The sequence below is a fragment of the Geospiza fortis genome, unplaced genomic scaffold, assembly GCF_000277835.1.
Source record: "Geospiza fortis unplaced genomic scaffold, GeoFor_1.0 scaffold428, whole genome shotgun sequence".
NCBI lineage: Eukaryota > Metazoa > Chordata > Aves > Passeriformes > Thraupidae > Geospiza > Geospiza fortis.
Window position 1 is genome coordinate 363589 of NW_005054409.1, and position 12268 is coordinate 375856.

General features: G+C 39.3%; 1 protein-coding gene across 1 annotated transcript in view; it reads left to right on the forward strand.

Moving 5' to 3' along the window:
* CDC123 (cell division cycle 123) overlaps positions 1–12268 on the forward strand; it is a 30441-nt gene that overhangs the window by 484 nt on the left and 17689 nt on the right. The window contains exons 2-7 of the mRNA XM_005426281.3: positions 6–18; positions 1825–1896; positions 3746–3800; positions 4589–4621; positions 7054–7149; positions 7883–7989. Of these exons, the coding sequence (XP_005426338.2) occupies positions 6–18; positions 1825–1896; positions 3746–3800; positions 4589–4621; positions 7054–7149; positions 7883–7989 (376 nt within the window). The remainder of the gene's footprint in view (positions 1–5; positions 19–1824; positions 1897–3745; positions 3801–4588; positions 4622–7053; positions 7150–7882; positions 7990–12268) is intronic.

Below are 12268 nucleotides of genomic sequence, written 5' to 3' on the forward strand. Positions count from 1 at the left end.
GGCAGTCCCCATCCGCAGGTGTGGGCGGTGAGGGGCGGCGGGGGCTGGGAGAGGCGGTGCGGGCATTAGGGGAGCGTGTGGGGAGGAGTGTGAGGCGAGGAAGGGTGTCCTGTTCCTCCCCTCAGCCCTGCCGAGACTCACCTGGAGTGTCGTGTCATGTCCGCTTCTGGGCTCCTCAGAGCAGGAGGGACATGGAGATCCTGGAACGGCTCCAGTGCAGGGCTCCGAGCGTGTTAAGGGACTGGAAAAGCTGAGGGTGCTGGGCCTGTTCAGCCTCGGGGAGCACAGAATGGTGTGGGTTAGGAGGCACCTTAAGGATCTTCTGGTTCCAATCCCCTGCCATGGGCAAGGACACCCTTCTCTAGACCAGGTTGCTCCAAGCTCCTTCCAACGTGGCCTTGGGCAGCCGCAGCTTCTCTGGGCAGCCTGTGCCAGGGCCTCACCACCCTCACAAGAAAGATATTAGGAAGAAATTCTATCTGAACTGACTCTCCCTGAATTTGAACCCATTCCCCCATGTGCTGTCACTACAAGCTCTTGTAAATAATCTTGCTCCATCTTTCCAGCAAGTTCCCTTCAGGTACTGGAAGGAAAAAGAGATGACTGAGAGGGGACTTCATTAATGAATATAAATATCTAAAGAGGGGGTTCCAAAGGATGGAGCAGGCTCTGCTTGGTGGTGCCCAGCAATAGAAGGCAAAGGTTAGAAACTGATGCCCAGGAAGTTCCACCTGAACATGAGGAAGAATTTCTGTCCTGTGCAGTGACCGAGCGCTGGAGCAGATGGTGCAGAGAGGCTGTGGAGTCTCCCTCACTGGAGATATTCCAGAAATGTCTGGACACATCCCTGTGCTCTGGGATGGCCCTGCTTGAGCAGGGAGGTCAGAACAGATGAGCCCTGTGGTCCTTTCAAACCTGACCCATTCTGGGATTCTGTGGGGTTGGGTCAGATAGAGGGACCTGCGTGGGGCAGAGCTGGCCTGGAGGTCATGAAGCATTGATTAAGCCATCAGCTGCAGTCCAGGGAGCTGGGGTCTTGTCTCTACATCCCAAGGGAGTGTTTTGGGAAGCCCCGGGGCAGGCCAGGTACCCCTGTGCTCCCTGCTCTCCTGATGGGACTCCATGCTGAGCATCAGAAGATATCCACACTGTTCTCATTATCCACATCCTGCTCTCCACACTGCTGTTCCTAGTTAAACTATGACTGAATAGGTCCAACCCAAGTGGCCACCTTGGTGTTTGTGTGTATTTCTGGAAGCCAGTAGGAAATTCTGCAGTTTCTAAAGTGCTTCAGGTCATGAGATGGTTACAAGAACTACCAGTAGCTCAGGAAAGTTGAGATAGCTGCCCTGCTGGATCAAAAAGTGCTGACATTGTGCTTTTAGTAATCAAAGCGTTTGATCTTTTATCTTTCTTAGTGTTTATTTTTGGTAAGTTTAGTGATAGTCCTGCGTTTTTGGAACATTAGGATGGCATATTTTGATTTGGATTTCAGAAGGAAAACCTTTAGTTTGAGCAACATGTTGTCTCCTCACAAGCTGCACACAGTTTTACTTGGAATTTCTTAGAGCTATGAAGGAGTGGGGCATTTTGTGTATTTAATCTAAAATTTTTGTCCTATGCATCCATGGAGGGAAAATGGGCAATGGTTTTTTGGGTGAGGGATAAGATGGGTGAAAGAGAATTTTCTTCCATAATGTTAGAGGATAAAACATAGTGTTGATGGGATATGGGCTATGAAAAAAACAAATTCTTTTATTCCACTAGGATTTTATTATAACAAGTAACAATAAGGTATTAAAGAGATTTTCACATTTCTTCCAGTGTTATTCTTCCCCTGCCAGAGAATGTGAAAGAGTATTTGCTGGATGATGGAACACTGGTGGTTTCTGGAAGGTAAAGTGTGTTTTCTCCCCAGCTTCCAAGTATTAATGCCATTTTTTATTCACAGCACCACTTTGTATATACATATTGTATTGAGCATAATGAGTTTTTCAATTTGACCAGTGTGACTGCAGTAAACCTCGCACTGTGTGAGCATGTGAATGGGCTGACTGTTGTTAGTACAGCTGGATTTGCTGGTGCCTGAAGCAGATCCTAAAATCCATGAACTACAATTCCTTCTAGACCAAGTGGACAAAGTCCTTTCATTTTTTTTCTCCACCCTTCTTTGGGGAGAGTACCAGTCTCTGGGATGCTCAGCTGCTGGTTTGTGTTTGCTTCTTTGGATCTGGTTGGGTCCAATTCACAGGCTTGACCTGTCCCATGCCAGTCCAAGGGTGAAGTGGCATTACCTGAGCTTAATTCTCAATAAAATAAGCTACATAAAGACTCAATAATTAGTAACATTTTATATAATTATTTGCATATGGGTAATCCATGCATATGACAAAGCTGAATGTCCTGTATGAACACCTATGCCAGGATTTTGGATGGAGAAGAATGAGATGGAGAGGTAGCAGGAGCAGCTGGTAAGAACACAGGCCTTGCTCTTTGTTTCTGTGTAGGATCTCACTGTGTGGTTCCCTTGTGGAATGGTTGCTGCATGCATCTTGTTAATGATCAAAGTCAGAAATCAATCCTCACTCCCTGATTCCCTAACTGGGAGTTTGCCCCTTGCAGAGCAACCAGTGAGGCTGTGTGTGAAAGGGAGCTTGATTTGATTTATCAGCTATCAATTTATATAAAAATTCAAGCTGTTTGAACTCCTTGTAAACATGAAAGGGTTTAATTTTTAATTTCTAAATTGTCTTTCTTATTAAAGGATATTCAGAAAATTAGAATTGTTTTTTAAACTATTTTGGATCAGAGGTAGTATTGTCACCTGCTTCTGCAGAATTGTGGAATTTCTTTAGCAGCAGCTGTTTATTTTAATAAGCTTCAGAAAAGCTGAAATTGAAGGTTTTACTTAACAGCTGTGTTTTACAATTTTGCTGTCTTCAGTGGAGTAATGGACAGCTGTATGATCGACTTAAATTACATTTTTAAGATGTTTGCAGTTAAAATTCCTTTTAGAAACCGTTTTTTTCACTGAATTTAATTTCCTTAGCTATAAGTGAATGTGATCTTCTTGCAGTCAAGACCAAGATTGCTTCTAACCTTCAGTGCACCCTTATCTGACCTCTAGATCTCAAAAACTAGACTGATGGTTTAGTCCTTGTGGAAGTGCATTGAGGGACTGCAGAGACTTAGCTTGTCTAAGAATTGACTTTTGGCAGGGATGTACATTTGACCTTGCCCTGTTTGCTATACTCTCCAGTTTCCACAGGATCTTCTTTTGTCTATGTGCTGAATGTGAGAACATTCTTTTCAGAGCCAGAAATTCACAGGTCAGCATTTGAAACTCAACGTTTATGAATTTTGACTTGCAAAGGGAGTATGGAGGCAAAAATTTAAATTGAACTTATTAAAAAAAAAGTTTGTGTCAGAGTACAGTAAAGTTGGAAAAGAATCCTGAACAGGGTGTCAAAAAGCTTCAATTATGGTGTTTTAGAGCAAAAAGTGATCTGCTAATTTGAAAGAAGCAAAGTGTTCAGAGTAGGACCTAGGCCTAATGCCAGTTATTTGGTCTTTAGTTTTCAGTATTGGCATCTCTGATTTTTCTCTGCCAGGGTTTTGATGTTTAATCTTCTTATGAAAACATTTTGACATCAAGAGCTGTAAATGCTCTGGAAATGTAATGGACATGGTCAAGTCAAACTCCAGTGCTTATTTTTTTTTCCTGTTTTGTTTTTTTTCTTTTCAGAGAAGATCCGCCAAGTCATGCTCAGGAGGGGAGCGATGATGCAGAGGAGATACAGGTCATAAAATGCAAATTAATGTCAAGTCTCTTGAGAAAAAGATGAGTTTATAACTTTTTCTGCATAATTATAGGCGTGGAGAGTCCTTCACAGAAATAATTGTCATGTGGTAGTTGCCATGAAAAACATAAAAATGTGATCACTTATTCTGTGAAGTCAGGGAAAGTTTAAGATATTTCTATGCTCTTCCACAGAAGACTTTATTTTTCATATCTTGATAATTGCATTTGTAATCATGATTGGGGAATGTTGAAATTGAACTTAATGCTGTTTCATACCCTGAAAAATTAGGAGTACATTTGGAGTAGTTACTTCAAGAAACAGTGAAAGTTTCTGAGGCCATAGTAACTCAGAAGGCCATTCTAGAGGGAAAACACTGACAAATGTTGTAATTACAAAGTGACAGAAGGTACAAAAAGGAGATGAAAAAGAAATAAAAGTGAAGCTAATGGATCATGGGTCTAAGGATGGAAGTGCTGGAGCTGGAGACAAGCTGTAGATAGGGAAGACTGAGTTCTGAAATGTCCATCTTTCTAATATAAATCAAATTTGAAATAAATACAGGTATTTTTTTATCAATACTTTAGAGTAGTACTTCTGCTGAGTGTACAGTGTTTTTCCTGTCTTACTTAACAGCCAAAATAATTGCAGGATGGTGATGTTATGCTGGCTGGGGCAATGATTTGAACTCCATGTTTTAAGAGGCTGCATGAATTCTGATATTCTCATAAATTATAAAGGATGGCTCAGGAAGCTGGTAACCTTTGGTTTGTTCTTATTTTGAACAGTGGTCAGATGATGAGAACACTACAACACTTAAGGTAAGGTCCTGTAAAAGCCCAGTGTGGGTTTGTCAGCAGTTTTCCTTTCTGCAGCCTTGTGATACAAACTTGTTGCTGGTTAGAGATATCTCTTGCTGTATTTAACATTTTTCAGACCATTTTAGATGGATGGCAGTGTAGATGTCTGTAACTTCCAAAAAGTTTTGCTGGCTTAATTTTATTTAACTAAAATAAAACACTTTTCTTCATCCCTGACAATCATACACTTGTTAGACCCTAGGAAATGAACTGCAGTACAGCTCTAAATATAGCTCTTTCATTTTCACCGCTTTGAGTATCTCCAAATTATTTAATCAGACTGGATGCAGAAGAAACCAAGCCCCTGCAGCTTAATCTTCACAACTTTTCTCTTGATGTGCCATTATTTCTTCTAAGTACATCTCTCGCTATTGTGTTTTTTTTCTTTTCCTGTCTTTATGGTTTCCTTGCACATGGAATCAAGATCATAGTGGATGCAAACCAGGTTTTCTTGATGTTTTTCTTGCATCTTTTTTTTTTAATTTGCTGTTGCCCTGTCACTGTCAAAGTACTCAAGGCACTTGTCTGCCATCGATGCTGTGACTTCAGTCCTTTAGCTCCCTAATGTTCATCAGGGTGGGAATTGCTCATGTTGGATTGGGTGCCATATAATCACAACCCTGCTTTGAGTGGTGCTTCTGCTAGCACAGAATTTATAGCCTAGAGTTTAAAACTAATATATTTGTGCACACTGATTAATCTTCAGTTCAAATATCTAACCTTTGATAACCTAGATTCCCTTAATTGTAAATAATTTAAAACAAGGGTTTTAGGATCCATCATATGGTTTGCAAAGCTCACGGTGATGATGCTAAATAAGTAAAACCAGAGTTTTGAGTCAGATTCTGTTATAATGTAGAACACAATAAGGAAATACATAATTAAGAGGTATTTACCTGTCAGAAGAGCACAGGGCAAATGGCTCTAGTATATCTAGGTAAGTCTACAGCTTCCTCATGAGGGAAGTGGAGGGGCACTAAATTCTGTTTTTAGAATAACTTGCATTAATATTAATGGTTACAAAGCCAGGCATTCAAAATTCAGGAAATTATGGAGTCCAGCTTGTTTATGCAGTTGTAGAACTTCCCTCTTGTGTGTATATTTATCTTCTTGTGTTAATCAAATAACACATTGGAACATTTTCCCAAGGAGGCTTAGTATGTGCTGGTATTACATATATGGTAGGACTCCTGATTCCTGTCAAAACAAGTGAAGCTTGGATCAGAATGCAGTGGATGAAGAGTTTTACTTCTTGCAGGAGCAGTTTCTAGAATCAACTGAAAGTCTAAAAATAAAATTAGAGAAGTGGTCGTTTCAGTTTTCCGAGTGTAGTTTCCCATGGAGACTAGGTAATGTATGTAGGAAAGGTTCAGAATGCTTGAAGTTCAGTCTAGGTCACTGCACTAAAATGTGAGAAGGTTTTTCTAAATGTTTGCATTTGGGGAAGCTGCAGTGAGGAGATGCCAGCATGTATGAGGTTTTTTTATTCACTTGTATGGCTGTGAGGGTTTTGTTGTTTTAGAGGCATCAGTTAGCTTTAGCCTAGGAGTTACTTTTGAATTGAGTTTCAGAATAGGCAGAAATAGTGTTGCTATGTACTTCTTGCTATAAATCCTGTTATATGAAAAATCTTTGACATATGCTTCAAATCCCTTCATATTATTTTAAAGGTCAGCAACCTGTTTATTTTCTGTAGCATCACATTCAGAGTAGAGTTTGGAGCAACCTGAAGAGTTGGGTTTTTTTTACCTCAATCTTACATTTTCAATGTTCTTTACAAGGCAAGGTTGTTGAGTCCAACCTTTGCAGTGTGTCCTCTATTTTGAATCAATATATTGTTAACCAACTACTTTAAGACCTAATTGAAGAGCTGATTAATTAAAGTATTACTAACATTTTATAAAACTAGAGCCTAAATGAGCAGCTGTCTCTCAAATTGCCTATGAATTTATAAAGATATATTTAATTCTAAAATCACTCTTTAGAAGTTTAAATATTAGTGGATCTTATTTGTATACAATAATCTACCATAGGATATAAACCAACAGGTAAGGATTTAAGGTTTGGTTATTTGACTTGTATTTTTGCCAGCTGTTGCTGATTTCATGGTGGCTCTTATGATGTTTTGGGTTTTCTCCTGAAGTTCCATGATATTTGCTAGTGATGAGAGTGACAACTGGGTGGGAGCTTTTTCAGTTTTCTCTGATTGAAAAAATGACAGATTTGATAAAGTGATTTATTTAAATGATTTTATTGTGCGCTATGTTTCTAAGGTTCATACTGATTTTGGACTTATTTCTAACGCAATATATATTTCTAATAGTGTTTAGAAGATGGCTACACTTCTATTAAATGTATAGAAATTTATATTTTTGCTGTTGTTCTTTGTTCAGGCACCAGAATTTCCCGAGTTCACAGCTAAAGTTCAGGAAGCAATAAGTTCCTTGGGTGGCAGTGTTTTTCCTAAACTCAACTGGAGCGCTCCAAGGGTAAGAATGCTGGCTCCCAAAACTTGTAACAGATGTTGTCATACAAAATATTTTGTGTTTGTTTTCTCTCAATGCTTTGGAAAGAAGAGGAGACTAGTTATTCTGATGAAGGAAGAAGCGATACACAAGGTATCACTGAAGTGGTGGATTCTTTACTCTAAGTGGAATCCACCTCTTCACTGATATCTTGTCTATCACTAGGTGGTGATGGTGCATTTTTAGGGAGACTGATGCATGGCAGCACTGACTTTCCTATCTAAAACCTATATCCTGGTTACAGATGTTGTGTGATGGGCAGGCTCTTCTTGATCAGGATACTTGTTGAAACCTTTACCTGGTATAAAGATGAAAAGCAAAAAAAAAGGCAATAAACTTTCCTCTAGTTAATTTTAAGTGCTCTTAACTATACTGTAAGGATGAGTGCACCCAAATATTGTTGTTTTGTGTTCTCAAGAGACATTGTGTTCAATCAAGCATTCCGAGAAAGTCCCTGGAAGCAGTAAGGCAAAAAACCTAATTTTGCAAATGAATTTGCACTACTTTCATCAGAGTATTCACAAGAAAATCAATAATTATCTTGTCTCTTTTAACCACTAATGAAGTTTTCCTCAAAACAAAAAGAAATACTTTTCTGCATGTATTTCAAACCTTGCATAATATTTAGATAGACTTGAAGTTTGCAGTCTCTCCTACTCATAAAGGTGTGTTTCAGGTAATCTCTGTGTTTCCTTAGGATGCCTACTGGATAGCAATGAACAGCTCTCTGAAATGTAAAGCTCTCAGTGACATCTTCCTCCTCTTCAAGAGTTCAGACTTCATCACCCGTGACCTCACTCAGCCGTAAGTCCATTTCCAGCAGACAATCTTAGTTTTGCACAGCCAGGAAAAGCCAAAAGCAAACCAGAAACACATTAAAGTAGCACATGCAACCAGTGTGCCTTGACAGTATGGACTAAGAACATATTATTTTGACTTCCTTTCCAGAGCAAGTCGTGTTGTATTCTTGAGATTTTTTGCCTTCCCTCCCCTCCTGGTATTTACTTGTTGCTACCCTCCCTATTGGTGCCACTTCTTATGGTAATACAGTGTGACTTTACCATGTCTTCTTATTTTAAAGCTGTTGAGGTTTGTGTGGCTGCCTGGAAGATGCTTGAGACTTCTGCTAGCATATTTCACATATTTGTAGAGATTGTTCTGAACCCAAGTTCTTGTAGCTCTTGAAACAAATGCATTCCAGGTGACTAAGGATAGCAGTTACAGATAAAATGAAAAATATGATGTGCTTGGGGTTGATTTTTATCTGCTCACATGAAGGGAGTATTTAATTGTATAGGAACAGTTTCCTCCTGTAGTACCTGCATCTCCTTGATTTATGTCACTCATTTCTAAAATACAGCATTTTTCTGAAAGAAAATGAGATTACTGGAGTTGATATTTCTGTTACTATGGTTACTTTTTTGTCTTTCCTAGACAAGCAGAATTTCACAGAAAAGGGGCAATCCATGGCTGAGAGATTCTTTTCCCATAATTATTCAATGCTTATTTACAGTACAGGATCTTCCAGGAGACTCAGTCAAATGCAGAGCCATTGTTCTAGGTGCCTTATAGGGGGTAATAGGTGTAAGTTTCATGTCAAGTGGCGTATGTCTTGATGAAAATTTTCTTTTTAAAGTGTGAAACCAGTTACATTAATGCCGTGCAACTGCCTTCTTTTTTATTCCTGCAACTCTAATGAGACTCTCTTCCCCCAGTTTTTGGTACATGAGGAAAAAAAGGGGAACAGGGGCTCTTGTCAGCAAGGCTGTAAGTCCAATTCTGATGTTTGGTTTTACACCATGCCTAACATGCAATGAGAGGAGGTGCTGGGGAAGAGACTGAGGAGAAGGAGGGGAGAAGATATTGGAGTGATAAAACAGTTTGAAAAGTATGCTGGGCTTGGGAAACAATTGTGAAGAATGAGAATTCATGATTCTGGGGTCACAGAGAATGAAAGGAATGAGGGAGATGACAAATCTATAGTTTACATGTTGGAGGTTAGTGAATTCTCAGAAGCCTTTGGTGCCTTCCCAAGGAGCTGCTTTTCATGGTTTCCCCTAATGAGAGGTGAGGTGTCTGGAGGATGGCTTGCTCACAGAGTTGAGTAGTAAAATTTTTGTTGCAATGGCTTTCAGGACTGATTCTTGTAGGTCTGAAAAGGACTGCACACTTTGCATCATCCCTTTGAGAATGTTAAATAGTATGGAGTTTGTATTTACTGTCTTCATGCATAAAGAGGTCCAGCAAAAAATACCCGGAGCTCTTTGCAGAATTCCTGTTGGTTAACTGTTTTCTAGTGAGTCTCAGAGACAAGCAAGTGTTCAGCAAGTGCCACTTGATTTAGATGTGGCAACTCTTTGTATGAATTGGTAGAATGAATTGGTTCAACCACCTTCACTGATACTGAAATCAGTGTCTTTTCTGTCTGGATTAATCTTGTGTCAGTTCCAGTCAGTGCCTCAGCTCTTCACCCCTGCAGTCAGCCCTGGCTTGGTGGGAGGGGCAGTGAGGACGTTCTGCTGGCTGTGGTGTGGGGTTTCACAGTGTGGCTGTTGCCTTGGAGCATCAGTGATTTCACCTGAAGTTCACACAAGAACAGTGGTGGCTGAGCAGCCCATAGCAGGCACATTCCCTCCTCCTGATCCTTCTATGGGAAAATAACCTCTTGCAGAAAGGCAGCACCTCAAACTCCCCTGCCCCAGTCCATTTATGCTCCTTTTCCAATGTGATAAGACCACCAGATAGCACAGCTAAGGTGGTAAAAAGGTAAAGCTTATGACATGATTGTGGGAAATCACCTTGGCCTCTGTGTACATCTTGTCATTTATGAATATGTCATACTTGATTAAAGCATATATTATTGTCCAGTCTCTACTTGGTATTTCTAAATTACAAAGTTATTTGTACAGAATGTCCCCAAACAGTGCAATGATTATTGCTAAATCAGAACAGTGGTTGTCCTTAATTATACTAGTGATTAGCTGCCAGTTCACTAGTCCTTAGCAAGCAGAAATTAAAAATGTAGCTGGCACAAGAACCTGAAGTGCTGAACAAATGAAAATTACATACATAATGCATCCAAATCCCTTGGAAGGACTACTTGGAGAGAGGAGAAATGCACTATATTTCTACTTTGTCAATAATACTCAGTATGGTGTAAAGGTTTCTTGCCCTGCATAAGTAACAGCTGAAATGCTGAATACCCTTTTTTTGGTGGTGTTGTTTTGTTTCCTGTGCAATTATATAAACTTAAATATCCACTTCATGGGTCATAATATGGTAAATATGCTGCAATGGCAATTTGTAGACCTGGGATTTGACCTAGAAATCTAAGCCAATGATGTGGGACTTAAGACAAATCACTTTCTTTGCCTTTTTCTTCCTCTCCCAATTCCTGTCTGCCTCTAAACATTGTTCAGCTCAGGGAATACCCTTGTTGTAATTCTCAACTGTCCCAAGTTCTGAGAAAACTTCAACCATGTAATGCTTCAATACAAACTATTAAAAAATATGAACTCATTGCAAATATACTGAGCATGATTAAATTGCTTTGACTGTTTTAAAAGTTTGTATTCTCTCTTGATGCTGACACCTTGGTTGAAGAGTTCAGACTAATAAATTACCTTTTCCAGCATGTTAATTTTAAATAAATTAACCAAGACTTCAGAGCGATTTACTCATTAATGCAGTTGATGTTGTCTCTGCTTCAAAGTCAGCGTTGTATTTTACTTAGCTGAGTTCACAAAAAATCTTGTGGGTGGTGTGATCTTAATTTTTCAGGAATTAATGTAGGCTTTCAGAAATTTAGTGTTGAGTATATGTGATTAAAAAAAATCCCTTTCTAACTGAGATTTCTGTTGAGTGACTAAAACACCTCTTTTGAACAAAAAGCTCTGTATAGCCCTGATGGATGCATTGGTGTAAAATACATTTTTTTCCTTATTGTTAGAATGGGTGGACTATGTTTTGTTAAAACATGATCGATTGCTCACCTTGAGATTGGTAGAAATATTAGCAGTACTTCTAATGATGTGATAGTGCCTCTGCATTCTGACAACATTTCTGATGCTAAACTTGGTGCTTTTAATATTGAATTCCAGATTGTAGGGAAATTTCAGTGTTTTGAGATGTGGAGGAATAACAGCCTGTGTTCTCCTAACAGAACATAGGAGGCAGTGTTGGACCATGAAGAATGTGCCTTAGCACTCCAGTATCTTTTTGCAGGAGCTGATAGTTAAGGCTTTAATATAAACTGTTTCAAGGTAGGCAGTTGCACACGAGAGGATGTGGAAAATGAGGCCTTTGATGGCAATTTTTTTTATTTTGAGGTTTTACTCTTGCTCATTTTTTCCTAGCAATTTACAGTGTGGTACAAGATTCTCTTTTCAGTGGTGTATGAATTTCCTATTTCTTTTAGGCCTCAGAGTTGCAGCAAGGTTAATAATAAAGGAATAAAGATACAGTTCAAAGGCTGTTAAAAACTTCTCCTTAATCTTTTTTAAATAAGATTTTAAAATAAACCATGAGATAATAACAGGGAAGTATCAGGTACAGAATAAATTTTACAATCCTTATCATATTCATAATAGTTCCTAATTCTCTCAGTGATTTGCAGTGAGTTCATGACTTTCTTAGCAGGATAGGTACTGGAGAAACTTGCCAACCTTTTGCTTTTCTTAGTGTTGAAAACTGACCTGCATAATCACTTTTTGTAGCATGTCCTGCGGTCAAGTATTTGCATTTGGAGTTTGACATAGAGCTGCCACATATAAAGAGATCTTGATCCTTCTGGTCTTGACTTCTAACTCTGTCAAAAAGCTGTTGACCAGAACACAACAGAAGAGTTTGATCCTTTCACTCATAGTATTCAAAATAATAGTTTTCAGCGGCTTTAGAAAACACAGCTCAGGCATGTCTCAGTTTGGGGTTCCTGACATCTTTCTGATTTTTCTTTCAAGTATGTCCAAACCTGAATAGGATGTGAGTTGAAGCCACCCCACTTAGCACTGTGCCTCTAGAGATCAAAAGCTCATCTGTAATACACAAGTAGAGATGGGTCTCAGCAATAAATCGTACAGTGAGC